The 26,888-nt window shown below is 40.5% G+C and overlaps 2 protein-coding genes and 1 long non-coding RNA gene across 12 annotated transcripts in view; all 3 read right to left on the bottom strand.

The window, feature by feature from the left end:
* Positions 1 to 380: 380 nt before the first annotated feature.
* lactb (lactamase, beta) lies at positions 381 to 4,803 on the bottom strand. Of its 4 annotated transcripts, none has more exons than XM_046038595.1 (6): positions 4,307 to 4,803; positions 4,117 to 4,183; positions 2,151 to 2,341; positions 1,720 to 2,032; positions 1,460 to 1,643; positions 381 to 1,279 (listed from the first exon to the last, which is right to left on the bottom strand). In XM_046038595.1, the coding sequence occupies exons 1-6, from the start codon at positions 4,778 to 4,780 to the stop codon at positions 754 to 756; spliced, it is 1,755 nt and encodes a 584-aa protein (XP_045894551.1). In that variant the 5' UTR covers positions 4,781 to 4,803; the 3' UTR covers positions 381 to 753. The 4 variants fall into 4 exon arrangements, with proteins under 4 accessions (XP_045894551.1, XP_045894552.1, XP_045894554.1 ...); XM_046038596.1 differs by having other exon boundaries at positions 4,319 to 4,799; XM_046038598.1 differs by having other exon boundaries at positions 1,460 to 1,625; positions 4,307 to 4,797.
* Positions 4,804 to 6,259: 1,456 nt separating this feature from the next.
* On the bottom strand, positions 6,260 to 18,309 carry tpm1 (tropomyosin 1 (alpha)). Of its 7 annotated transcripts, XM_046038732.1 has the most exons (10): positions 18,067 to 18,304; positions 17,596 to 17,721; positions 17,292 to 17,417; positions 13,806 to 13,939; positions 13,348 to 13,465; positions 12,221 to 12,291; positions 11,320 to 11,395; positions 11,036 to 11,098; positions 10,851 to 10,920; positions 6,260 to 7,113 (listed from the first exon to the last, which is right to left on the bottom strand). In XM_046038732.1, exons 1-10 carry the CDS (start codon positions 18,178 to 18,180, stop codon positions 7,031 to 7,033), a joined length of 981 nt encoding a protein of 326 aa, XP_045894688.1. In that variant the 5' UTR covers positions 18,181 to 18,304; the 3' UTR covers positions 6,260 to 7,030. The 7 variants fall into 7 exon arrangements, with proteins under 7 accessions (XP_045894688.1, XP_045894687.1, XP_045894686.1 ...); XM_046038731.1 differs by lacking the exon at positions 17,596 to 17,721; XM_046038730.1 differs by lacking the exon at positions 17,292 to 17,417 and having other exon boundaries at positions 18,067 to 18,298.
* A 5,146-nt stretch (positions 18,310 to 23,455) lies between these two features.
* LOC123961325 overlaps positions 23,456 to 26,888 on the bottom strand; it is a 5,884-nt gene continuing 2,451 nt past the window's right edge. The window contains exon 2 of the long non-coding RNA XR_006822712.1: positions 23,456 to 23,597. This is a non-coding gene — a long non-coding RNA (uncharacterized LOC123961325). The remainder of the gene's footprint in view (positions 23,598 to 26,888) is intronic.

Raw genomic sequence — 26,888 nt, 5'->3', positions numbered from 1 at the left:
TAAAAACAAGAAGGGGGAAAAAAAAAATAGACTTGGACTGCCGACAGCTCAGTTACTCCCTAAAATTCTTGTCACCATTGATGAACAAGCTTTGCAGCACACTCATTCAGGCATTAAAAGATGGAATTGTTCTTGTTTTATTAAGTCAGGATTTACTGGCATTATATAAAAGTGATCTCAAAAGTCAAAAGTGAAAATGTCAACCTATTGATTATCGATATAGGGACACTATTAGGTAAACACACCACAGGTTTTTTCCCAATGCCTGTCATGTTGCTACGAGGAAATATCTGTACAGGGTGGGCCTTTAAAGTCACTATATGTGACAAAGAAACTTTGGATGTGTACCATCCTGCTTTAAATAGCAACCGACCTCTTTCCATTGTGTATGAAATGTTTTATTTCTCTCAAATACAGAAATATATATCTTAAAATGTTCTTGTGTTAGCTTTTAGTTATAAAAAGATATAAATGCATGAGCCTCTTTATTGAGTCAACAAGCCAGTGGCCTTCTTTCTGTATTAGAAATGCAGTAATTTGCTTCCACCTAGTGGCCATATGGCTTCCCTGCCAAGTGTTGTAATGGAAAGTAAGTTGAGTTTGCAAATTTCATAACACATAGAAAATACATCTTAAAGATTTATGCCATTTACTAAAACATCCTCTGGAATTTAAAAGCTGTATCACAATTACATCACAAGGTTTAGTTTCACTAAAAATTTGAAGTCACACATATCTGGAAACAATCTGTTCTTACAGGCTTCTGGCTTTATCAAACTCATGCGCAATTTTCAGTGCTGTGCTGTTGAGTCCCACAGACTGCATGTTAGTAATGATGGTGACCACCACCCCCTGTGGGAGGAGGGGGGTCTGTCCTTGGTGCTGGTCAAACTTATCACAGGGTAACACCAAGAGGACACTGCTAGCCCCCACAGCGCCTCCTGTGTGTGACACATAGTGCCTGCGCTTCCTGCACTGGCCATATTTCTGTAGTTGCTCCACTACCAGCCAGCCTTGGGCATACAGTCCATCTTTGTCCCAGCTGGCCTCTGTCCTGTCAACTGGTGCCCACAGATCTACAGCAGTTTTGGGTTTGAGGAAGCCAGGGAGCAAGCCCTTAGTGTCCCTTAGGTGGGCCACCTGGTAGCTGTAGAGCAGGGCGTTACCGAACAGCAGCAGGTCACCCACAGTGGAAAGGAAGCCGCCTCCTGCCCACTTGTAGGAGTTGTCTACATATGGGCAGTTCACAACACGTCCTCTCTTGTTGAGATGATAAAATCTGTGGAGGAGAATCAACGATTAAGGGACTCACTATTGGATATTTATCATGTTGTGCACTCAACAAACAGTAATCAAAACAACATCAAAGAAATCAGATGTCTACAAAGTTCTCCTCTGAAATTACTGATACATCTTCCCTGTCTTTGGACATAACTTGACATTGGTGGTTATAGGATACCTGGAGCGGTGGTAAATAATTGGGCTATTCTCATCTGGCACAGTATTGAGCATTCCCAGCTCACGGAACATGTTCATCATGAGATCCAGGAAGTTCTGCCCAGCAGCTTGCTCCAGGACAGCACTAAGCAGGGTAAAGGCGTGGGTGGAGTACAGAAAAGTGGTGCCTGCGCATGGTAAAAAATCTGTCTTACTAATCAAGACAATAACATTGAAAGTGATTCCTGTTTAAAAGGTTTAGCAAGCAAATATGGGCTTTACCAGGTTTGAAAATCAGTGGGTCGTCCTTGAAGAGGTCCAAGGCCTGAGTGACACTTTCAAAGTTGTCCTTCAAGTAGTATTCCTCATGCTCAAACTCTTTTTTCTTCTGAGCCGGAGTCGCTTCTTTGCCTTTGGTGTTCTGTTCTATTGAGGGTTTATCTTTGTTTGAGCTCTTTTCATCATCTTTCTCTTTAACGGGTGGCTTTAAAAGTCGCTTAGCTTTCTCCTTGTCCTCCTTCACTTTCTTTGCATCCTTCTCATAATGTCGTATACCACTTAGGTGGGACAAAATCATACGAGGGGTTATTGTGACCTGAAAAAAAAAGAATAAATGGAGGTCCACATGATGTCCATGTTGAACACAAAAAGGAACAGGCATGATATTACTGCTGATAATGAGACAACTCTGACATCTTGTTCAAGTCACTTACATCCTGTCCATCAAATTGTTTCTGGGGAAATTCTGGGACATATTTCTGGACTGGGACATCAAGATTTAGTTTCCCCTCCTCACACAGTCGTGCAGCAGCTGCAGATGTGAGGGGCTTACTGATGCTGGCGATTCGCATCACTGTTTCTGGGCTGCATGGCACACGATTCTCCAAATCAGCAAAACCAATCCCTAAATTACATGAAGAATTTAAATGCGTCATGTGCTTTAAGCATAATATTACACGTGTTGCATTTTAAAGTCATTTACTGTGAAAACCCACTCACATCAATTTTGAGACATTTCAGTAAAGCAAAGAGACCACGGCAGAGGGTGATGCTTAATTTCACATCATGTGCTGTTGGGTCAGGTTTCTCTGCGATTCTGCTGACTTGATTCATGGCACAAACAAAATGCCACTTCAGTTGACAACTGGAAGTGAGCCACCTGTGTTCCAAGGCAAACAGAGCTAAAGCTTAACAGCTTTTTTTGTTAATAATTTATTTGTTTCTTATGTTTTTCTAATTGTTCCTAGATAGTAAGCCAATTTCGATAATTTGGTTGGCAATCGACAACCACATTATCAAGGGTGGGAACTTTCAGCAACCTTGCCAACTTCACTATAACAGCATTAATTTGTCTTGTGGACCATAATATAGTCCCCAATACAAAACATTATGCCAATGTTGGCATAATGTTAGTAACAACATTAATTAAATGGGAGAACACAAACATATAGTTAGCATTGTACCTACACATGAAACGGTTAGTCAATAAGTTGATTAGTTGATGGACAAAGAACGATTTATTGTGCGAGTCATTTTACAATGCTAAATATTCTCTTAAACTTAAGCTTGTCCAATATTAAGATTTGCTACTTTTCACTGTCCAATATCATTGTACAAAACAAGTGATTTGAAGACATCACCTGGGCTCTGGGGAATTATTGTGAATGGATTCTTTACTATTTTCGCACCTTTACACCACACAGAGGCAGAATAATAAATCGATCAATTATCGTAATTGGCCAATTACTTGGCAGTAACCATTATTATCAGTTATAGCCCTAGCTGTACCATTGTTGGTCCACATGTAACAAACGCAAATGTGGGGTTAGTTTTCTTTGATATAAAATGTTGAGACTATTCTAACACTGGACCAGCATGCATTTGTATTGTGGGCAGAAATTTCATGCAGGCCATAGCTGCTGTGCACCCTCAGTTTGGCCTCATGCCCCTCAAACATATAATGAATAAGACAAGAAACCACAGGCTGTCTGGCCGTCGAGAGCACCGGGTTGCTCTGTGGGCCACTTCAGTAGCCCAAAGGAGAGTGAGAGATGCATCGATGGCCCACTTTGATTAAGAAGCAGCCTGCATCCTCCTCCTCAAAATCCTCAATACCAGTTCAACTGTTGGTCAAGGTTTTGCAGCTGAAGCCATAAGAGAGAAGATAATATGGATAATATATGCAAGGTTTGGGTTTGGCTTGCTGGCTGTTTAGCCTATATCGGGTGCCTTTTACTGAAACACAACTTCAATCACAGCCGGATAGGGCGGGACATTAACAAAAGACTGACGTGCAATAGTAAACTTTCGAAACTCAATGTTATGCATGCATGGTTATGATTATTGACAAGTTAGTACTTAGCATTAATTACACAATAACAAATTAGAAAACATCAGAATTATTGTTTCATTTGATGGCCTTGCTGCCCTAAAAAAAAAAAAATGACAATACTAGAGGACAAGTGGCTATTCCCCTAAAATTATGAAATCCCTGGTTGTGGTCCAACATCGCACAAGCCAAACTAGTGAAGCACTGGCTCATCCAGATGGCTTAAGGTGGGCCCACAATACAATGATGCTGGGAAAATCAGACTAGCTACATTGGTTTGATTATTTTTTATTGTCATTTGTATAAATGCAACACGTAGCACATTTAAAGTGGACTTTTCAGGCACCAACCTTCACGCCAGACTTGTACACCATCCACGGAGACCCCAACCACCAGCCCTGGAGCCCCGACCTCAGCCTGCGTGTAACAAACACTGAATTGATACAGGTGGCATTGAAGTTAGGCTGGGAGTAACGTTATAAAGCGAGAGAGAAGGGAAAGTGGTGTTCAGTGGAAAAACCAAGCAGTTCACAGGCCTACCTCTATGCCTACCTTTATCCGCTCCACAAGGTCCCTGCTAACTTTTATGGCATCGCTGTATCGATCAGCCTTCTGCGCTTCTCTTACTTTATCATCACAGGAACTGTTGGCTGTGTCAGTGCGGTATTTCAGTCCGACAGCTAAAGCAATCCCCACACCAAGCCCACATATCCAAATCCTGGACTTTGATCTGTATTTACAAAAGGCAGTGTTTGACCGTGCGAAATATCGTCTTTGTTGTTGAGTAAAAACACTCCGCTTATCTGAAAGCTGTGGCTTGACTCGCGCTCCGACCCGCTGTGTCAACAAAGGAGACTCTCGCGCTGCTAGCAGGGTACATTTGGCGCAAAAACGATTTGGCAAAAAAAATCGGGACATTGTTAAATATCTTGCTTCTGTTGCTTTTCGATGGCGAGAGCTGATACCTCTCCCTGGTTGATGAACCCAGTTATAACAACGACTTCCTGTTTGCATCGTCGAGCCAGACCAAATTAATCAAATCACGATTCGGAGTAAATCCAGTGAGGTAGGGTAATTCTATCTGCGATACAGACAATGTAGTAGTAGCTGTTGGCCTCCACCCCCCTCTTCTGTGCATTCTGTAGCCTACCCAATCTCTTCCAAACTACCATTAAGTACAAAGCACACATCCCAGAGACCGATCATTACTCCTATGCTCAAATAATATCTGGCACCAGGTTCTCTGTCAGTTAAGGTGGAGGAAATTTGATCAACTTTATTTACATAGGCCTGTTAGTAAAATGCACAATGTAAGCACAATGATATTATTGCAGGACCCGCCTGGCTGATATTGCAAATGTGTTAATCAAAGTTAACATGCAGTGTGGCTTTTGGGTACACTCTGGGGGTCTGAGGCCCCAGGATTTTTGCATAAAATGAAATATATAGGCTAGTAGTATTTAAGGTCTGAAACAAAGTGAAGTGAACTGATAGATTTTCAATAACATGCTTGTTCACGTTTGGGGACAATTACTGACTAATTCTCAGGTTGTCAACTTAACCCTTAACATACAGCCTTCACAAGCTTATCTCAAGGACCATGTACATCTCTCTCTCTCTCTCTCTCACACACACACACGCGCGCGCGCGCGCACACACACACACACACAAACACACACACACCCTTATCTCCTTGCTGGTGCAACAAAGGACTTTCACAGAGGTCATTCTAACTACTTAGATGCTGTCAACACATGTGAAGAACATTTTTGTCAAATTCCATGCCTACATGAGCTACTGAGAAACACTTTAGCTATATAAATTATTTGAGGTGCTCTCCCTTTAGACTGTATTGTACTTTATTTTGCAAGCTTTTAACTCCATTACATTACAGTCAAAGGGAAACACTGCATTTGAATAACTAAAATAAGATAGCATGCAAACTATATAGTCATGTAAAGTTATAGTTTATCATAAGGCCATAAACTATAGTTCACATTTAAATAATCCGCCCAGCCATATACTGATAAGCCAGGTCCACACACACCAACACTTACAACCAATACAGGCTTTTACCTTGATACATAAACTTGAATGCAAGAACTCTTATTTAACCATTTAGTTAGTTTTCTACCATTGCTGCATGCTTTGATTAATCTGAAACTGACCTGATATGGTCCAGTGGAGCTTAGTGAGCTCCAGTGAACCAAGAAACACATGACAATGTTTTCCCCCCAGCTGGAAGTCAAACTGAGGGTCAAACAAAAAATGAGCCAGGAGTAATGCGACAAAGCTGCAAAATGAACAGATCTCCATTTGTTTGGAAAATGTAACACATTCTACACCTTTTGGGGGGAAAGATAAGGTCTATTAACTAAGCTTTCTTTTCCTGTGCATTGCATCAGGTTTTATTTAATCACCCCAAAATATATTTAGACCTTTAATTTGGTCCACCTCAAAAAGTCTATGCATGCACCACAAACAAAGTTAGAAAACTTTCCAAACGTGCTTTTATTTATATTCATCATTTGTACATTTCAGATATGATAAACACTTGAAACATATACATTAATACAATGCTAAAACAATGCACAACCAGATGACTGAAATCATACTTTACAGACAAGATGAACAAATTTTGAACCATGGTTTTAAACAAATCTAAGAACATACTGTAATGCATTAGCATTTTTGGTCATTGCTTAACAAGACAGTAGCACCAGTATACATACTGACAGGCAAAGCCAATGTATACTTAAACACATGTTCTGGGAGGGGGGCATGTGCCTTTTTAAACATAGTTTGTCTTACAGAATGCAAAATGTGCATAATATTGAGGTTTAATTAAGTGCAAAATTTCTCCACTTTGTCCTTTGGTATGTGCATAATCAAGGTGGAATGGAACGTACCAGATCAGCTTCAATGCAGATGTAGAAAAACAATCTTTGTAACCAATGGCACGTGTCATTTCACCAGACGACTTGTCAAAAAAAACTATCTCAAGGATTGCAAAAGGCAGACAAAATTACAAGATAAAAACTTGGCTTGCGTAAACACTCTTGTTTTTCGGCTTTATCAAAGGGAATGGTTAAGCTTTACTTCCCCTTAGCTTTGCTCCTTGGTCGAGTTCCGCTGAAGGCAGGAATAGCATCAGGCTGTTTGAAATCTCCACCATGGGCAAGGTACGAGACGAGGGGTTTATGGTAAGCAAGGTGCAGGTACAAAAAGCCAAAACCACAGTGTGCGTGGGGTCAGACCGTGCTTTCACAAGTTATTCAATTCCATTAGAGTCTGGTCCAGCATCTGGTGCATATCGAGGTTCTCTTCTTTAGCTTGTGACAGTTTCTCTGTTAGAACATCAAATGAAGAAGTTTTAATCTCACACAAGCAAGCATTGAGTGAGTTAGTCGGTTAGCTTGCATTAATAATCAAGCTGGCTACATCATTCAGGTCAGTCATTACATTTGAGTGCTTTTAAACCAGACCTACACTTCACTGACAGGAAACAAGACAAACACATTCAGTTAACAAGCTCGTATTATGATATGCAAGCAACCATGCAAAAAGGTCACAGTCTACAACAAAGCTCTTATTAAGACACATAAATATAACAACAATCCATAAAAAAGTGATTATTGTACAATGTTATAATACTAGGATGTAAGACTATAAAATTATATATTTGCAATAATCCGTGATTTTATTTATATTTTAATTACTTTTCCACAAACAGCAACACAGATTTCAAGCAGTGCAAGCATCGTACGTGTACAACGCAAACTGAAGAGCTTTGGATCTTAAACTGGATCAGATTGTCGCACACATTAAAAACAAAACCATAACAAACACATAAAACATTCACGCAATTTAGTCCTCATTCAAAGCCACGCGTAGTTCATTAGTGAGAAGGCGGTTTTTCTGAAGCTGCTGGTAGAGAGGATCTTTGCAGTCAGAAAGCAGGTTGAAAAACAGAGAGAGGACATGAAATCAGAGGAAAAGAAACGTCTGTTGCCTGAAATACAATGCCTGTTGACACCTACCTTTTCTAGAATAGATCACTGGAGACTTTTTTAATCTTTATAAAATACACTGACAATATCTGAATAGCCTTTAAATAACATGGTCAAACAGTGTTTCAATGTTCTTGTATTTTTGAGAGGCAATCCACTCTTTAGATTTTGTCTGCAAAAGGTGAAGCAAGGCAGGACAGTGTGTAGAGTGAAAACAGGATTTTAAAAAAAGAAAGGAACTGTAGCAGGGAAACTTAACCTTAAAATAAAATCTACCATTGGATAGTGTGGCAACAAACTGAATATATTGAATACCATATCTGCCATTTTGGGCATAAAATTCTCTATCAAGTGCATCTTATCATATGCTCAACACCAGAACTGGATAAACTGTTACTGAGAATCAACCATTTTGTAGCCTCGGTTTGATCTGACATTTAAGGATGTGGCTAAACTATTGTTCTGTAGTCCAACTTCAATTATAAAGTCTCAAAACACACTGGAAAATTGCTCACTTCTGCATTTCTTTCTGTGTCTGGATTTACAGTATTGACTTTAATAAAAAAACACTCAAAATGTGTGATTTTATATTTATTCAAATATATGACAGGATACAAAGCCCATGTGTCATAATCACCGATAGCAGTTTCATCCAAATTTTCCAGCAACCAGATGATGCTCAACAAATCTTACATACTGTTCTGTGTTCCACCATTCCAACTGTTACTCTTCCGCAATCTTCCTGCTAACAATCCAACACTACTTCCCTCCAATACTCAAATCTTTCCATTCCGCTCCTACTGTCACAGTACTAAATGTTGAAAAGTGCTTGCATGCATCAGTCTCAAATGCTAATAGAGAAGACATCTTGGCTCAGCTTTCAGTCAAGTACCTGTGGTTGTTCTAGGTTTCTGTGCTCATAGCACTACTGTGATATTCCTAATATCTCAGCTTCAGAGAACAATATTTGAAGAAAATAAAAAGAACATCCTTTGCCATCTTTAAAACTACACCAAAGCAGGGTACAGCTCAACTAATGGTTTGTGGAGATGAAGAAACATAACAAACAAAAACATAACGTAAAATCAAGGCTTCCTGATTTTATTAGAGCCACTTGAAAATAAATAGAAATTAAAAAGAAAAAAAGGACAGAGTAAAGAGATACAGCTTACATAGAAGGAAGGGTGTTTATTTTTTACACAATGCAGAAAGATTCTAGGATTCTGTACAAGAGATGGGATGCAATCAACTTTGACATGAGGATGAAAACATGAGGAAGAAAGGAAAGCAAACACAGAGAGGGAAAGGAAAATGGAGAGAAGGCTGGAGAGAGCAGACAGATGCCGCTCAGCCGGCAGGAGGCGTCTTTGATGAGGTGTAAAAATTTTATCTGTGTGGGAGAGAAGAAGTAAAGTGAACCAGGGGGTCTGTGTGGGAACCTACAGAAGTTTAAGATGTACACATCTATAAACTAGAACCACATGAGTCACGGCACAACACTACAACAACCCCAATGCACAGTGGAAATGCATTGTGAGGTAGGACACGCTGACAAGCACTAACTGGAGGTCAGACCAATGCCTCCCTCTGATTACATCGAGACATTTCTGCTAAAACGCGATGTCGTGTGTCTTGTCAATCTCCCACAGAATGGCCAAATGTTGAGGGACAACACTCATTTAGCAAAACTGGGGGCTCAACCACAGTGATGCTAAACTGTAACGGAACAAAAGGGGCTCTCAAATCACACAGCGGGCCTTTCTTCTGGACAGAAGTAGACCATGTTAGTAGAAAAAGGAAAGAGGAAACACTCATAACCTTACAGTGAGTGAATCAGATTCACTGAAATGCTTTTGTAACCAAGTCTACTACGTTTCATGAGGCAACTTGCATGCGTGGCTTAGGATGTCAAAATATCATGTGAAAATATCATGAATATTTTGAAATCAAAGCTACTTTTCACAATAAAGTGATACCATTCACAATTGACCTGGATAAGAAATGTAAACAGAGACCAGATCACTGAAGTTTTGTTCATGCATAACATGACTTCAGTCCTGTTTACAGTATTCTCAAACACCAATGATACTGATCCAAAGGTATCATAAAGTATCATCATGACCACACGAATACAGCAGTGTGAGAGGAAAACACTTATAATTATTGCATGCGGGCTTCAATTACACAGACACGGAATACCACAATGTCTGTTTTAAGACATTACACTTTAAGACTATATAAAAACATAGATGCATAACTATGTTAAGTGGAGGAACAGATACAAGACTTGGATGTACTAATGATGATGGGTACAGGAAATATAACGGAGACGATGGAGTTGAGGCAGCTGTTGTACGGGGAAGATAGGTGCAGAGGGGAAGAGAGGGTGACGACGGAACAGGCAGGTGCAGCAAGTTGAAAATTACATGGATGTCATGTCGTTGAGGGCGTGGTCCAGCTCCTCGCTGATGGCCTTGTACTTCAGTTTCTGGGCATACAACTCATCTATTGGTGGGCCAGAGGAGCAGGAGGGAGGGAGGTGCAGTGAAAGTAAGCAAAGGTGAAGGAGCGCGTGACAAGGAGGTGAAGGGTGAAGCATCCAGACCATTGACAAGACAGGGAGGTGACAGAAAAAAATGAAAACAGGGGAAAAAGAGGAAAGCAAAGTTACACCAGAAAATTAGAGAATGGAAAATTCAGCAGCGCCATGAAGAAATGGACCATGTATGTACCATGCCGCATGGCTCTCAGCCCTTAGACCTCAATCTGATTTCTTGAACACTGAGCCAGCACTTAGGCCTGATATTGCTGATAAACATCAAAGCCTTTCTTTCCTACTTTGAAACTCAAAAACAAATCAACTAGACTTAAAAGGAAGGATAAGGGTCACTACAACAAAAGTGTGATGCTCTCTGAAAATGAACCACGATGAGATTAAGAGGGAAGCAGAAATACAGTAAGCAAAGAATGGGCTAAAGAGATTTTTTTTAAAGCGCTGAGCACAAATACCATCAACGACACACTTTCTAAATAACCAGAGTAACATTTTAGAGTGTGGGGCAAAAAAAACATACCTTCCAAGTCATCAATGGTCTTCTCAAGCTTGGCTACTGATCTCTCAGCGAACTCAGCACGAGTCTCAGCCTGTGTTACAGAGAGAGAGATTTATGAGTTAATCCAACTGTGAAAATGCACATGTGGCTTGTATAAATGATCCTGGACGCGGCCTGCAACCCAAGACTTTTGAGTGAAACTTTACCTCCTTCAGCTTGTCAGTGAGGACCTTGATCTCCTCCTCATATTTGTCCTCCTTCTGTGAGTACTGTGGAACAAAAACAATGACAGGTGTCAAACATATGGACATGTAGTCAAACTCCGAATGTCTTAGAGCATTCAAACTGACACCACACATTTTAATACATATTTACAGAGAGGTATTATGAAATAAAACAGAAGTGAAGAGATTGGGCTCCCCAGGCTCTTCTGCTCCCCATCCACCCTATGTGGTTGACAGCATGCACTAGGCCATAAGGTCGCACTTACCTTCTCAGCCTGGGCCTCCAGTGACTTCAGGTTGTTGGTCACAGTTTTCAACTCTTCCTCAAGCTCAGAGCATTTGCTGGTGTTTTAGACAAGGGGATAAAGTTGCCAAAGAGAAGAAGAGGGGGATGGAGGAAAAGGAGGGGAGCAAAGGATGAACAGAACCAGAGGTTGACACAAAACAAGTAGGAGGAAAGTAAGAAAGAGGGGGAGAGGAAACAAAATAAATAAGAACTACTGGGAATAAACGAGGAGGAAACCCCAAGTACCTTACAAGTGCCTTAACAGAGCAGGAATGTGAGAATAGCAATGTCACTCATCACACAAAGAGTAGTGGGTTACATCAAAATTAATAATTTGGTCAACGGTATTTCCACATCTAAATATCATGCTTCTCTTAAACGTGAGGTGTAATTCTCGCACAGTCTCTGCCATGTTAGAGGCGTAAAAGAGTCTAATATACCCAGAATAAAAGAGCATTAAAGAGGAAAAAAAAACAATACAAGCACAGCAAGGAAAGCAGAAGCTTAACTCAACAGCATGAATGACAGTGGCCCGAGCCACTCATCAAAGTGTTTGTGTTAGTCTTTGTTTGTAGTACCTGAGTGACTGTGGATTTTAGTGATTTCATGCTTTGCTCCAAAACCCTTAGCTCATCCTCTGCTCTTCGAGCTGCTCTGTTAGTGGGTGTGGCGTACGCGTGCAGACCAAAACCATTCAAAACATGGAGGAGAGCATGCAAATAGTCAACATATACAGTACACAGGGCACACACTGTTCAAATTATCACACGTCCAATACTTTGTGTGTTAGTGCTGAAAGCGCCAATTGTTGAAATGCCGGTTTACATGCAAGTGTACATGCAAGTGTAGATGAAGTGCGTGTAAGGGTTGAAATGTTTTACCCTTCTGACAGCTCAGCGCGCTCCTCTGTACGCTCCAGGTCACCCTCAATGATGACCAGTTTACGGGCCACCTTTAGGTACAGCACAAAAAAGTGTTACAACACAACAAATACTAGAAAGGACCACTCTAATATGATTTATCTACACTTAGACGGATCGACACTTTGCTTTAACCCCACCCCTCCATTTAGCATTTATAAGCATGATAAAAACAAATGGTGAATAACACATTCTAATGTAGTTACAAGGACATTTTTAGTGTTTCTCAATGTATAGTATTTGCCAACAATTATGACTTCTTCTATGAAGACATGGTCCCTATTTTATATTATTGCAACCAGTTGTGGAACTAAAAGTACTAATATATTTCTGTGAATCCATTACAAGTAAAAGCCCTGCATTGAAATTGTTACTTAAGTAAAAATGTGTAAGCATAATCAGATGTTACTGTAGATTTTCTGTCAACTGAGTAATAGATTCATCAACTAATTGTCAAATGTATATTCTGCTGGATAGTTTATTCTATAACAAAGCATCATATATTATAAGCTCTTCAATCGTTTTGTAAGCAAAATGTTAAATTGTAAAGTAACTAGTAACTCAAATATGTGTGAAGGAGTATAGATTTGAATATTTCCTTGTAGTGAAATATAAAGTAACATAAAGTAAAATGGATATACTCAAGTAAAGTACTACTTATTTGTACGTAGTTACATTCCATCACTAATTACAGCTGTGTTTAACTATATTGTCATTCATTATCTGTTTATACATCAGCCTCCACTTATGGATGCCAACAAGAATTACAGTTGTTGACAAATACATTAGTATATGCTTAGATCTGATTTTGAATCTAAGCAGCTGATTTTAAATTGAAAATTCAAAAGAGTTGCCATAAATAGGCATATGGGTAAAAATACTTCCCAATCAGTCCTTAAAACACAGATCATTTACATAAAGTTAACAGATTAAGATATTATTAAAGAAATAATTACATCTGGGAAATCCACCCATTATCATTACTTTGTCAATAACTGTAAAAAGTCTATCCCAGAATTACTGATTGCAGTAAAGGAGCAACTGCACATTTGGTGTTTGGGGTGGCTGCCAGTGGCTGGAACACTCGCCTCCTCATATTTGCGGTCAGCCTCCTCAGCGATGTGCTTGGCCTCTTTCAGCTGGATCTCCTGCAGCTCCATCTTCTCCTCATCCTTCATGGCCCTGTTCTCAATGACCTTCATGCCTCTGTGTGAGGAAACAAAGGAGTTGTTTAGATATCAGGAGCTGAGACCTGACAGGCGTCCTGCAGTCTCCCTGAGGACACACACGTCTGGAGCACAGTAGTGTTGGTTGGCAAATCCTTAATATACTCCCCTAAAGGTGAATTGTTTGAAAGAGGGAGAAAATCATTTGGGATGCTAAGAAATGACTGCTCTATCTAACACAGCTAGTGTGACAGTGGAGTGTCTGACATCCAGCTTGCACTCGTCACAAAGGGATGGAAACACTGCCCCCGCCAACTGGTCTCTGCAGCAAGAGAGCCAGAGCGAGTGATGAAGGGTCCGTGTTGCTCACAAGAACCCACCTCTCGCTCTCATCAGCAGCCTTCTCAGCCTCCTCCAGCTTGGTCAGGGCTGTGGCCAGACGCTCCTGAGCACGATCCAACTCCTCCTCAACCAGCTGGATACGTCTGTTAAGGGAAGCGACATCTCCCTCAGCCTAGGAAGAGAAGAAGAGCACGTCAGGAGAATTTGGAGGTCACCATCTATAACATACAGCCTGGAAATCACACAAGTGCACATGTACACGTCAGCCCAAAGAATGAACAGTAGGTGGTGAATTAGATTTTTTTGTGGTGCTCTTCAACTTGCTTTATGCCAGGTGGGTGAATGTGTAGTCAGTGTTGTTCGAAAGTGTTTCTGCACGCCACCTGTTGGGAAAAGACCTCCCCAGAGACTTGCCTGTGCTCCTCATTGTATAATGATAACCCGAGCTGACAGAAGGTTGGATGCCCTGCCTCATTACTAGGCCCCCGAGAAAACATGGCTGGAGTCAAAGGCCCTGAGACAATTATATTGAAAATGACTGCTCATCTGGTACCCATACAACCACAGAGGACACTCCCTGGATACTTCTTAACTGTAGCAGACGTTTCAGTTTAAATGAACTGGTCACATTTGCATCATATTGCTCCACCTTAAATAATCTGGTATCTTTGAAGATAATTCATTGATTAAACAATGACTTTAAAAGGAGCAGATCTTCTATGACTATTCAAACCTATAGCTACTTCTGCTTTCTGGTGTATGCTCACAAGATCTGACACTTCCATTGTCCTGAAAATGCACAATGAAAAGAGGCAACAACCACAAATGTACTTAAAATGAAAAATGTTTGTAGTGCTGGACCAAAGTGCATCTGAAGTTGTGTAAAGCCTGGCAAGGAAGTTATTAATGATCTATAAACTGAAGAAGGAGTTTCGACTCCATTCAAAATACCTCACTGGATGATTATGATCAATTACAAACGAACAGGCTAAGCCTGTGATATACTCAGACAGATATAAGCCCTTGCAGAAAGATTTATTTCCCGTCTAGATTACTGCGGCTATGTTCACACTGAGGGAAATCACTCTTCGTAGCTGTGAAAACCTGTTGTCCTTATAAGGGCAAGTCAAAGAGCACAAGCTCACGGTGCACACTTACACCTTAAACGTTGCCACAGCTTAGTTACAACTTCCTGGTTGCTGAAAATAATGTATTCAAATATTTAACCTACGACTCGCGTGCCTGTAGAATAGAACAAAAAAACGGAACTTCCTGGAAAGCAGGTTGAATGGGGCCGTTACAGCAAAGTGCATCAACGGAGATGCAAGTGACACAACGCAGGGAGATGGAGCAACACAGTGATAGAAGTGCCACGGTTGTACAACTGCTCTGACTTGGGCATCAGCGGCCTAACGTTCCCAATTATAAGCTCTTACCCAGGAGCAGCTGGCTTTCAAACCCTCAGGGTACTTTGTGGTGTCACTGCATGGGGCCATGTCAAGCTCAGCTTGCAGGACAACGGCATCAGGAGAAATCCCGCTATCTCACTGTGCATCAATTCAAGCTGTCGCCCTTCATGAGCGGAACACACACATACACAGGAAAGGCTACAAGAGGAGGATGTGTAATTTTTGCGTTCGATAAGCAGCTCCTGGTCGGCTGTACACGCGGTAAACATGCTTACTTGTTCTCTGGCTTTCCTCTGGGCAAGCAACTCCTTCTGTAATCTCTCGGCTCTGTCCTCAGCGCCGTCCGCCTGCTCTTGCAAGAATTTGATCTTTCGTTTGACTGCCTCCAGAGATGTAGCTCCAGCCATTGTTTACTGTACAACTATTAAAAACAAACAAACACTACACTATGAGTTGCAGCACAATTTCCGAGAAATTGTCAAGCAACGAGATGAAGTCCCTGACTGTGCTGAAAGCTGCGTGAAGACGGGCTGAACGGTGCGCAAGCTTTCTGGAGAAGCACTCTGCAATGCCTGCTATTTGTCCAGGAAGTGCCTCTGATTTCAAAATACAGCAAAAAAAATTTGTAGGTTCTGCAGGGTTGTGGCAAAAATATCCAAAATATATTCCACTGCCCTGTAAAATAATAAAATTTCATTCATACAAAGTAACCGTTCATTTTTAATGACAAAAACGCACCCAGTCATAATCACTCTCGTTGCGAACTAAGAGCCACAGCACCCTCTGCCGGTAAACTGTGAGCAGTACACATGGCAGTGAAATATTTCTACACCACGGGCCATTCAATAGGTTCTATTCACTGAATACAGTAATTACAGGCTACGTTTCAGACATTGCAAATATAACAGAAAATCCGTCCAATAATATGAAAGGGGAAAAAAACAAGGCCATAAAAAACTAAGTAGTAGTTCAATTAATTTGAACACTGGAGCCATAGGCCTACTTAAACGTTGCTATAGGAATATTAAGGGAAAAGTACAGCAGTATAAAGGCCTATAGAGAATAACATACAGCATCAAGTGTGATAGGATAAAACTCACCAGACTATAAAGTAGTGACACTGTGGCCTAACTCCCCGGAGGAATCCAATTAAAGGATTATTACAACGGGGTTTCCAAGAAGCAATTTATAAGCCACACTATTGATTCTTCTGATTGACTCTTGTGGACAAAGTGTCTCCACTTAAACTTTAACCTTAACTCGGTTATTGTTTTATCGTGAAATATTTTTTTTCTATGAGGACCTGTGTTTTTTTCTCCCAAGCACTTCGCGACCATCACATACCTAAATCTAAATTCTTTACATAGTTTTCCTGCCATGCAATTTAACCAAAAGGTGAGGAAAGGACTATGGGCAACAACCTAATTTTTAAAAAAAGAATCAAGGCCTATTTAATTTTTCTGTAGATAAGTAAGTTGTATTTCTTTTTAATAGTAGCCTAGGCTGCCTGGGATATTTTGATGGGAAACTGTGTTTTCCCCTGTGGTAAGCAAAGAGCCCAGCCCGCAGATGTGAGCTCTATCTTGACCATATAAAGCAGTGGGCTATATTTATCCAGGCACTTGCCCTCTGCGCTAAGAATACTGCGCATAAGGCACTTTTCACTCTGAAGAAGACTTCTTCAGCATAGGACATATACGACTGAACACAAAATCATTATCCAGTATAGGGTATAAATGATAGCCTATGAGTTAGCCATGGATACATTTAATAAAAAATATATAATGTCTGACTTTCTTTGGGCTGACTTGTGAGTGATTGTGCATGTGATCATTGACAAAATACAAAGCGACAGTTCAACAATGGACATTTGATCAAAAAGTAAATTCTGACTTTGACAATTTGCCATGATACCAAATCCAGATAAGATAAAAATGAGGGCAGTTTGAATTGCCACAGATAGGAAACACCCCCCCCCCCCCCCCCCCCCCCCACACACACACACACACACACACAAACACACACAAACACACACAAACACAGTGATGAGAGAATGAAGTTGTGGAGGAAGCGTGTTGCGGGAATGGTGCTATTGTGAATCCCTTTCTTACTTACATCTGTGGCTTTCTTCTCAGCCAGCTCAAGTTTCTCCTGGGCATCCTTAAGAGCCTCGGAGTACTTGTCCAGCTCATCCTCAGTTCCCTTCAGCTTCTTCTGCAGAGCTACCAAATCGTCCTCAAGCTGAGGCGAGTTTCAGTGCGCGCACAGTTTCAGAGGTGATCAGCGGGGAGACGGAGTTGCGTGAGCGCGCAAAGGCGCAAGAGCGCGTACAGATAGACACACGGGACAGGAGAGGACAGGACAGGGAAAAGAGAAAAGAGAAAAGTTAGGGAAGCCCATGCACGTCAGAATCAGATACCTTGGTGGCGACCTCTTCAGCGCTCAGCAGCTTCTCCTCAGCAGTTTGGAACTCCTCAAACACTTTATCTCTTTCGTCTTCAGTAATACGCAATTTCTTTTCCAACTCTCTTATTTCGTCGTCTAACTATACATGCATATAAAAGACATTATAAAGTTAAACATAATATGAAAGAAATACGAAAATATTCAAAATGTAATAATAAAAATATAATAATTATTTAAAAAATTATCAACATAATTTATTTAGCCAATATTTACATCACCAAAACAGTTGAGAGGAGGATTTGTAACATCCAAAACAACACAGAAGGATGGGTTATTCTTAATTTAATCCTTATGTCGGATTATCCTTGAAAGTAATTAATCCGTATTTAGGAGGCGATCCATTTAAAGGGCAGCAGTTAAATAATGCTACTGGGATTCCTGCTTTTACTAAAGATCTTCCACAAAAGAAAACATATCAGCAGACCTGTTTGCTTCTGTCCTCTGCTGCTTTCTTGTCTGACTCAGCCTGCTCAGCTCTGTCCAAGGCATTCTCCTTGTCGAGCTTGAGCATCTGCATCTTCTTCTTGATGGCATCCATGGCTGCTTTTTGCTGTTCGGCTGCACCAACAAAACGTCCAAATGAAAACCAAAGAAGAGAGTGGGAGAGGGGCTCGGGCGTCTGTGCCTAACTGAACGCTAAGCTGGAGTGCAGGCTCTGCCTTACTGTGCCCTGTCAAATATGTACTTTCAAAAGGGGGGTGACTGGATTCCTTTGGACATCCAATACTTTTTTGGAGTAGGCGTGTGTGGGTGCCCGGGCGTTCTTTAAGGATCTGCTCAGCGATTCGTTGCTCCCAAACATTTGACTTTTCTTACGCCTTTATATGGGGTGTGATGGACAAGCAGGCAACTCCCACAGAAAGGCTCCCTAATGGGAATGTAACAGAAGCCATTTAATGCACACAAAATATGCAGATGACCATTTCTTACTGGATCATTAAATCTCTGCATGGCACAGTTTGCTTTTACCACTGTGGCAACATATTTAAAGCAGCACGTGTCTCTTTATAGAGTGTCTTTTGAGTGTGTTCAATTTTTCAGTGTTCTGAGATCTGGGACATGTTTGCTTTTCATTTAAATGATCTTTTCTGATTTCATTGTGACAGTGTTTTTCTATTCATCTGTGTCCCATTTTGGCCTGAGACAGGCTGGGAGCAGGACCACAGGCAGCTGCAATAACACTTTGGCCAGGCTTTTGTCAACTTGCAGCCACTGATGTCTGTGTCTGTGTGTGAGTGTGTTTGGTGGGTAGGTGAGTGTAAGTTCCTCTGGGATAAATTGTATAGCTCAAGGCAAGTGGGCTGTCTGAGAAGAAATGCTTTCGGTAAGCCCAGAAAGCCCTAGTGGCATTGTTCACAGTCTGAGGGCTTAAGGCAGGAAAGTGTTTACCTGATAATGTATTGGATATCCTCCCTGTAAACTGTTGATGTGTTATTTGACTGTGGCAGCACAGTGTCCAGCACCAGCCAGGCAGGATGAGTTTTATACCTCAATTACAGAAGCTGAGCCGCTGATTGACTTGGCATTTGAGAAATCTTAACTACTTTACATAATACTAACGAAGTACATATTTGAGTTTATATACAGTACATTTATTAGCAGGTTTAAATCGGAAGGGGTAAGAATGGGTTATATTTTATATAATTCTATTATATTTGGTTATAACAATGCGTGGATCATTATGAGTTAATTATTTTATCCAATAATCTCATTTTGGAGATTTGTACATTTTTATCATTACATGAATGCACTGATCTAATGAGAAGCTAAAGCACACAGCTGCAGCGACTGAGGACACACCAAGTGTCTTCTGGTCTTCAGAGATTCTCAAGGATATATTTAGGATCGCCTTCTCTTTCATGCACCTGCCTTAGTCTGTAATATGGATCCAACACTCTGTGCCAAGAGTCCAATGTCTTGTGCTATGAGATATGCCCCCTAAAATAATCCATGTCTTGCTCGAGCTTTGGTCTGTTTTGTACATTATTGTTGCTAAGCCTGGCAGACTTGTTCATGCTTGTAGAATCAAATGGGCTGCTCAGTCTTCAGACTTCACTCAGTGAGTAGTAAAATATGACCAAGACAACAACAGAGAATGATGATATCAGGTATGGTGTTTACAATTTTCTCTTCATATTGCCTGACTACAATTGTAGGTATTGTCCTGGTAATTCAGGCATCAGCCTGGTCTGAGACTTTGATTGACAGGCACAGTAATAGAACAATATTTAGATAATCTTGGGCCAGCCCACGTTCTAATAGACTGCCATTTGTATAATTCTTCTGCTCTGGATCAGAATCAATAGTAACACATGTGATTATAGGATCACATGGCTGGAAAAGTTCTTTTTCTTTTCTATAATGCACAGAAGTAAAAATTATTTAACTAATACATCTTTATATATAAAGCTTGGAGGTTGCTGCTGCACATAAATGGCCCTGAATGTTCCAAAATACTGTATTGCTTTGTTGAATTAAATAATTTGCTTTATTTTATGTTTACAGTGTGCATGAATGGTCATCATGTGCTTCAAAGATGATCATTTTACATATAAAATATGCTGTCTTATACATATAGTTGTAAATGTTTCTAGATTTGATACTATGTGCATACATTATTTTATGCTGTTTATATTTTCATTAATATATGAAATTGTCAGAATTATTTGTCTGCATGATGTCCTTACCACTGGCAATAAAGCACTGGTTTAAATCTTGATTTGCAATTTGATCTTAATTATCTTAAACAGCATTTTCACTTAATAGACTCATGGGAGGTTTGTGATGGCACACTAGATTTGCTGTGGCATTCGGGGAATGAAAATAAGCTCCATTATTATGTTTTCATTTAACATATTGGCGTAGTGAAAATAGCCCAGGGCTCAGAACGCTTGCTTTGATTAAAGTAGTCACAAATCTCTCCTTCTGCCCAGACGTTATTGAAAGGCTGTTGCGTTCTGAGTTACATCCCACTGGATAATTAAAGCCCTTACACATTAAGACAGAGCTAAAGGATTAAAGCATAGTTAAGTTTTTTTTTAGTTCACTACATTATACATGTCATGAGAAAAGCAATAATAAGCTCCTTCAATATTTAAGGCAGTTTTTAGGCTGTGGTGGCATTCTGAGGGCACCACAGCCAGAGTAAATAAAAAAAAATCTCCAAACATATAATTTTGTAGTCTTTGGAAAAAATCTGCTTCTTAAGGCCTCTAAAGCCTCCTACCAGAACAGCTGATGAAAGCATCTGAAAAAGATTTTGCCTATGTCCTACCATTTACATTTTGTAGCATTTGAAATGATACTGAATCATGAAAACTCATACTTTCTTAAACAAGGAACTGACTTGTAGGAACAACAAGAATCTTGAAAAAATAAATGTGATGCTTCTCTTGCTATACTTCTTTGCCAACAAATTTGTCTTCAGAAGGCTCTGTCTATGTTGAAAACAATGATTGCATTATTCAAAAAGCCAAAACTCTTCTCGGTATTCATGCTCATTGACAGAAAACAGCTGAGACTGACTGAAAGAGGAATTCTTTCTTCACAATGTCCGGTGAATCTGACACACTTGCCATCAGACAACTGTTGCCCATGTTTAGGACAGATCTGAGAAACACTGACAATGTTGGAATCCTGATTGTCTCTGTATCCTGATTTAGTCATCTACAGGAGGCAACAGCTGAGTGGGACAGGGACAGAGCAGAATTTATTTTCACATTCACTATGCTATCATTATGTTTACTTTTCTATCATGTGAGATGTTTTATGGGAGCCATGTTTTTAAACAAGGTAGTACAAAATACAGCACAGAGAACCACATCAAAGCATGAGACAAATCTGAGCCCACAAAAGTGTTTATACTGATACAATGAGTAAATGGAGATGTAAATGGGACAAAATGAGGTGTCAAATAATCAAATTCCTAATGGATATTCAGAAAATCAACAACTCCTGAACTCTCAGACGTTTAATTGTGCAACTTTGTGGTTTTGAGGTGGTAGTGCAGTTTGTCCTCCTGCCAATTTAAATGATACAGCAGCCTTTCCAAGTGCTTTAGTACTAATACTGTAACACTGTGTCAGTTAATCTGTTAAGGCCTGCAGTGACAACCCACTATGTATATGGAATGTCCGGTTCTCCTCAGTTGCCGCACAGGGAGGAGCTGAGCTTTACTTTGCCGAAATGCTGAAATCATGTTTGCATAAGGAGACCCTTGGGTGACACATTTAAGGTTCTCTCATGGCTAAAATGTTACTGCATTAGAGAAAGTATGTCTCTGCCTCTGTTGAAACTCAGTCACAAAGATTGTCTGATGCACAAATTACAAGTTTCTCAAAGACAAAAACCTTGAATTTTGTTTGCTCTTAACCAAAAAAGTATAAAATTGGTGTGAAGCTACAGCATTCTGATGTGTGTGGTTATTCTCTAATGATCGCAACAGACACAGAACAGAAAGGGAATATTGAGGGGAGCTCTCCCTCCATGTTCTCTCTCTGAGAAGCACAGTGTTGGCATGCTCCTTGTCAAATACCATCTTGAGATTTCTGCAGACATCATCCAGATATATATAGAGAGAACTCCTTCGCTCTTTCAGACGGTACCCCTGGGAGTAGAAAGCTCCATGCAGGGGCATAATCACTTAGCATAGCAAAAACGGAGAGGGAGTGCTGGGAGGGTGCAACCCAAGCCGTAACCCAAGCCTGGTCAATGGCCTACTGCGGCTAGGTTTATTCACTGTTCTGTCCCACTGACATGAACTGGTGGTTGTAAGGCTCAAACTGGTATATGAGTGAGCACAGTACACACAATATTTTACTTGATGGATAGTTGCAATAAGGCAGAGGCCCTTTGACTCGCACAGTTCTGTGTTGTGATAAATCTGTCATTTAAGGTATAAATTACACGAAAGTGTTGCTCAGTCAGATCTGATTCCATTTAAACTTTCTGTTTAGTTAATGGAAACCGTGTGTGCAGTATCTCCAGCATTTTCACCATGCTCAATAATTTGAAGAGTCAAATTCCAGAGGTATGAAGGTCAAATATTTCAGCTGCAGGTGCTTCATTGAAGATAGATAACATTCTCCCTGTGCCAGTTTTTTTGCTACAGTAGAAGTAGTTGATGTTAAATGAAAGAATATGTCATCTCTCAAACTGTAAATACCTGGCCAGGCCTCTTACAGGCCAGGATAATGCGGCACAAACATTTTTGTCATGGGGATTTTATATAAATCCCCATGACTGGAGTGGTTCAAAAGTTGACCTTGGGGAAAACTGTAAGAAATATGATCTTTGAGGTTAAGATAATTTTTGACCCTCATATTTAGTTTTATACAGATTATTTAAATTATTCAAATTTGGGATTTAGATGCAATATTCCAAGCTGAAGAGAAAGTTTGCAGAGAAGCCACAGTGACACTTATTGAGAGAAAACAAGCTGAGCTATGGAGTAAAACTACCAAAAGCAAAGGCTTCCAGTACTGCAAACGCAAATGTGGGATGATGGAGGAATATTTGTGGCCTCGGCAGGGCTCCTCCCAGTCTGTTTGTTTGTGTTCCCCCTCTACAGATGGGGACACACAGAGAGACAAGAATGTCAGCCATATCTGATGCTGCGCAGACAGCTTAGACTAAAAGAGGGGAGGAGAGGAAGCATTCGGGGGAAACTGTCACGATTCATTTCAAACTCCTGTGGGATGCCATGCTAGAATCCTAGACTTGTCATAGCACGAATTCTGGAACAAAAAAATTCAATCTGTCTGCCATTCTGCAATAAAAATCTGTCTTCAATTTAAGAAAACAACACACAACACTTTTTGCATTTTCGTTGTGTTTATTTGTACATAGTAAAGGGCAATTCAAGAGGGAAGTGGGGAGTAAATGATTGTTTACAGGCAGCTTGAACTTCTCCCAGTTCCAGATAAGAGATTCCTTCCGAAGCATCAGAGTCCTGTCCTGCACAGAAATTCCTTCAGAGGTTAGATGCTGTTGAAAGATCTTTCTAAATCATTGACTTAAATGTTCACTCATATCTTCACCCTCTTAACAAATGTTGCTTGCTCTTACTAGTTTTATATCTAAGTCTACAGCTGCCCAGAGTCATGTTGTAGCCCACTTTAAATATTTGTCTTCAATCATTTGACCCTCATGTCACGAGGCTAGAAGTTTCCGTGTTTACACACAGAGGGAGAATCTTTCATATATGTGTCCATATATGGGCTCTCTGGTGTAAGCGAGGTGGAGGAGACAGAGGAGAGGGCTACGTTGTGGGGGCTTTTTGTGCGGTCCAAAGATGTACTCGATATTTCTTTCCATTCCACAGGGCTATAAAACTTCTTGGTATGCACTTCCAGCTTAGCCACTGTTCTCCCTGTTACTGTAACAGGGAGAACAGTGGCTAAGCTGGAAGTGCCTTGCCTGTCAGAGCCCTATGGTGCAGATAAATGAAGCAATGGCAAGAGGAGGAGGATGTTGGACTTCTATGGTAGTATGTCAGTTTCCCTTTCTTTACAAACAAACTTCTCTGAATACACCCTCTCTTAACAACAAAATCCATCTGCTCTCCTTGAGGGAAAATAATCATTACTAAAACATTTACAATTTCCATTGTTGGCAAACAAAAAGTTCAGTTTTCTAAATTTGAAAGTGAAAGTGAAGGTTTATACCAAGTTTATGAACTTTAAACCGCATAATGATCATAGCTTGGCTGAAAAAAAGCCACAATGTGGAGTGTGTGTGAGAATCTACGGTGATGAGACATTCCATTGTGGTTTTGAGTGGCTGTTTGAAAGCTTGCAGGCTATGTTCAGTGAAACCCAGTCACAGTGGTCTCTCTAAAGTGAGGAATTCCACAGGAACCCACAGCTCTGCGGCACCTGCATTCTTGTACCAAAGCCTGACTGCAGCCCCGCATTTGATCAGATACCGTGACTGTTTTCCAGGCAGGCTCAGGTTCATAGCTAGTGAGCTGGATAAAACAATTGTGCAAAGCCAGTCATAAAACAACTGTCTGCGTGTGGAGACGTGAGAAAATATAGACATCCACATGGTGTGGTCTGGTTAGTTCCTGTCCCGAGGCCTTGGATGGCTGAGATAACAATATACAGTATGACAAGAGGATAATTATGCTCTGAGGCTGCCTAAAGAACACATCACTCCCATTGAAAGAATGAGAAAGACCAGATGTGGAAGAATCAGATCCTTTAGTTAAGTAAACATACCAACAATAACGTAAAAAAGTCCTGCATCTAAAACCCTGCTTATAAAAAGTATTATCAACACAAAGTACTTGCTCTTAAGAAAAATGGCTTATGTTAGCATTATTAAATTTCATCAATGAGGACATAGCATTTTACTGTCGTAGCTGGTTGAGGTGGAGGTCGTCGAGTGGTTTCCAACCTAGGGGTTTAGCCCCCTCTTAAGGCTCTCAAGATAAAAGTGAGGGATAGAAAAAAACAAAACAAATACAAAGTTCTGCTACCCAAATTCACAAAAAAAGTATACATTTTTTATACACTTTGCTCCAATCTCTAAATGAAACCATTTGAAAAGTTTATGGCGGAATCACTCTTTGGTGGAACTGTTAACAACTAAATTACATTTTTTTATAAAAAAAATAGAAAAATAATGAGTAACTACAGCTGTCAAATGAATATAGTGAATTAAAAGGTTCAGTATTGCCCTCTGAAATGTAGCTTGTGGAGTATAAAATTACATAAAGTGGAAAAAAGTACAAGAACCTCTAACTGTAAGTACAGTACAGTACTTGAGTAAATATATATACTTTATTTTCCACCATTGTGAAAGACTGTGAAGTTTCTTGGTTACTCCCTGGATCTATCAAAGGTAATCAGCTGAGTAAATACAGCAGAAGAAGGGCAGACAGACAAACTGTCCATGCAAGACATAATAGTATGGCTGAAGTCACACTGATTGATCATTCTGGCTGTCTCCACACCAAATCCTCTCATGAAAATTGGCATCAGTGTTGAGAAAAATCTGCTGAGCACTGAGTGGAGTGTTTATTCAGCTTTAATACAGGGCGGGGAGGCCGCAGGATTGAGAGAAGAAAAGGAGCCAAGCACTTTTTTCTCTGCAGAAATGTGGCCCGTCACATTACGAGTGTAGAGCAAAGTTTCCTTATTAAGACAGAGGGTTTGGATGGACGAGTGTTACATTTCACTCTAGACAGCTTAAATCCCAGGAGACACTGCAGATCAGTTCCAGTCTGCAGCCCAGTCGGAGACAGACAGTTCCCCTGTTCCGCAGCTCATTCTCAACACTGTTTCAGGCATGAACAAAACTGAGAAAAAAGACTTGGAGAACTTGAAGATTTTGGAAGAGCGGGTGTTGGAGTCAGAAGATATCATTTAGTAGATATTCCTAGTGTTACTTGTGGAGCTGTCCAAAATTAGCACCCAAGGTGCAAGTCTCAGCTCAGACCCAATATAGCCCTGCTGACTGAGAAATACTGTGCCTTCCTTACATGACGGCTAAAGGAGCTGCTGTGCCGTCATTGGAGAAATGGACAGCAAGCACTGTCACTCAGCCGAGGATGGACACTCTGACGGGGACTGCAATTAACTCACATACTTCACATAAAGCACCACCCACCTGTTAGCTGAAAATGGGTGAATTCTGTCTGCTGTTGCATTGCATAATGGCCTGAATGTGGGAGACTTCCTGTAATTTGATACTCAAAATATACTCTCACGACATTTGGCTGCACGGTTCAAGCCTAGAGTATGTGAACCAACTTTTTTTGTTGTAATTTTACATAGAAAGCACGTTTTTGATTTCATCTAATCCACCCCACTCCGTCTCATGGGACTTACATCTATAATTATCTGTGAAATCAACAACTACATCATTTAGAGCAATATTACTCTAACCCATTAGATTTTAACTTTGTGAAATCACATAAACACATAGATCATATAAACATTAACCAGTTCTGAGTTACCAAAGCACAGGAGTAATCTCTACAGACTCTGTTTACTATACCCATTAAACCACAGACTGCACAGTGGGTAGGTTATAGAGCCAGCATGTTAGGAGATCCCCACTGATGACCTAAAATAGTCATGTGTTCCAGACCTGAGTAAAAGGCTCTTTTAGATCCATCAGCTGCTGTCTCCCAGGTTTATGTTAGGGAGCACTGATTCTCAGAGCAGGCAGAGGGGCGGTATGTGAGTATGAGGTTCCTTTAAACACGATGGCCTTAGTAAAAACCAAGTCACTGCTAAT

This window comes from Micropterus dolomieu, linkage group LG22 (genome assembly GCF_021292245.1).
Source record: "Micropterus dolomieu isolate WLL.071019.BEF.003 ecotype Adirondacks linkage group LG22, ASM2129224v1, whole genome shotgun sequence".
Lineage (NCBI taxonomy): Eukaryota > Metazoa > Chordata > Actinopteri > Centrarchiformes > Centrarchidae > Micropterus > Micropterus dolomieu.
This window is presented reverse-complemented; position numbering and strand designations above follow the sequence as displayed.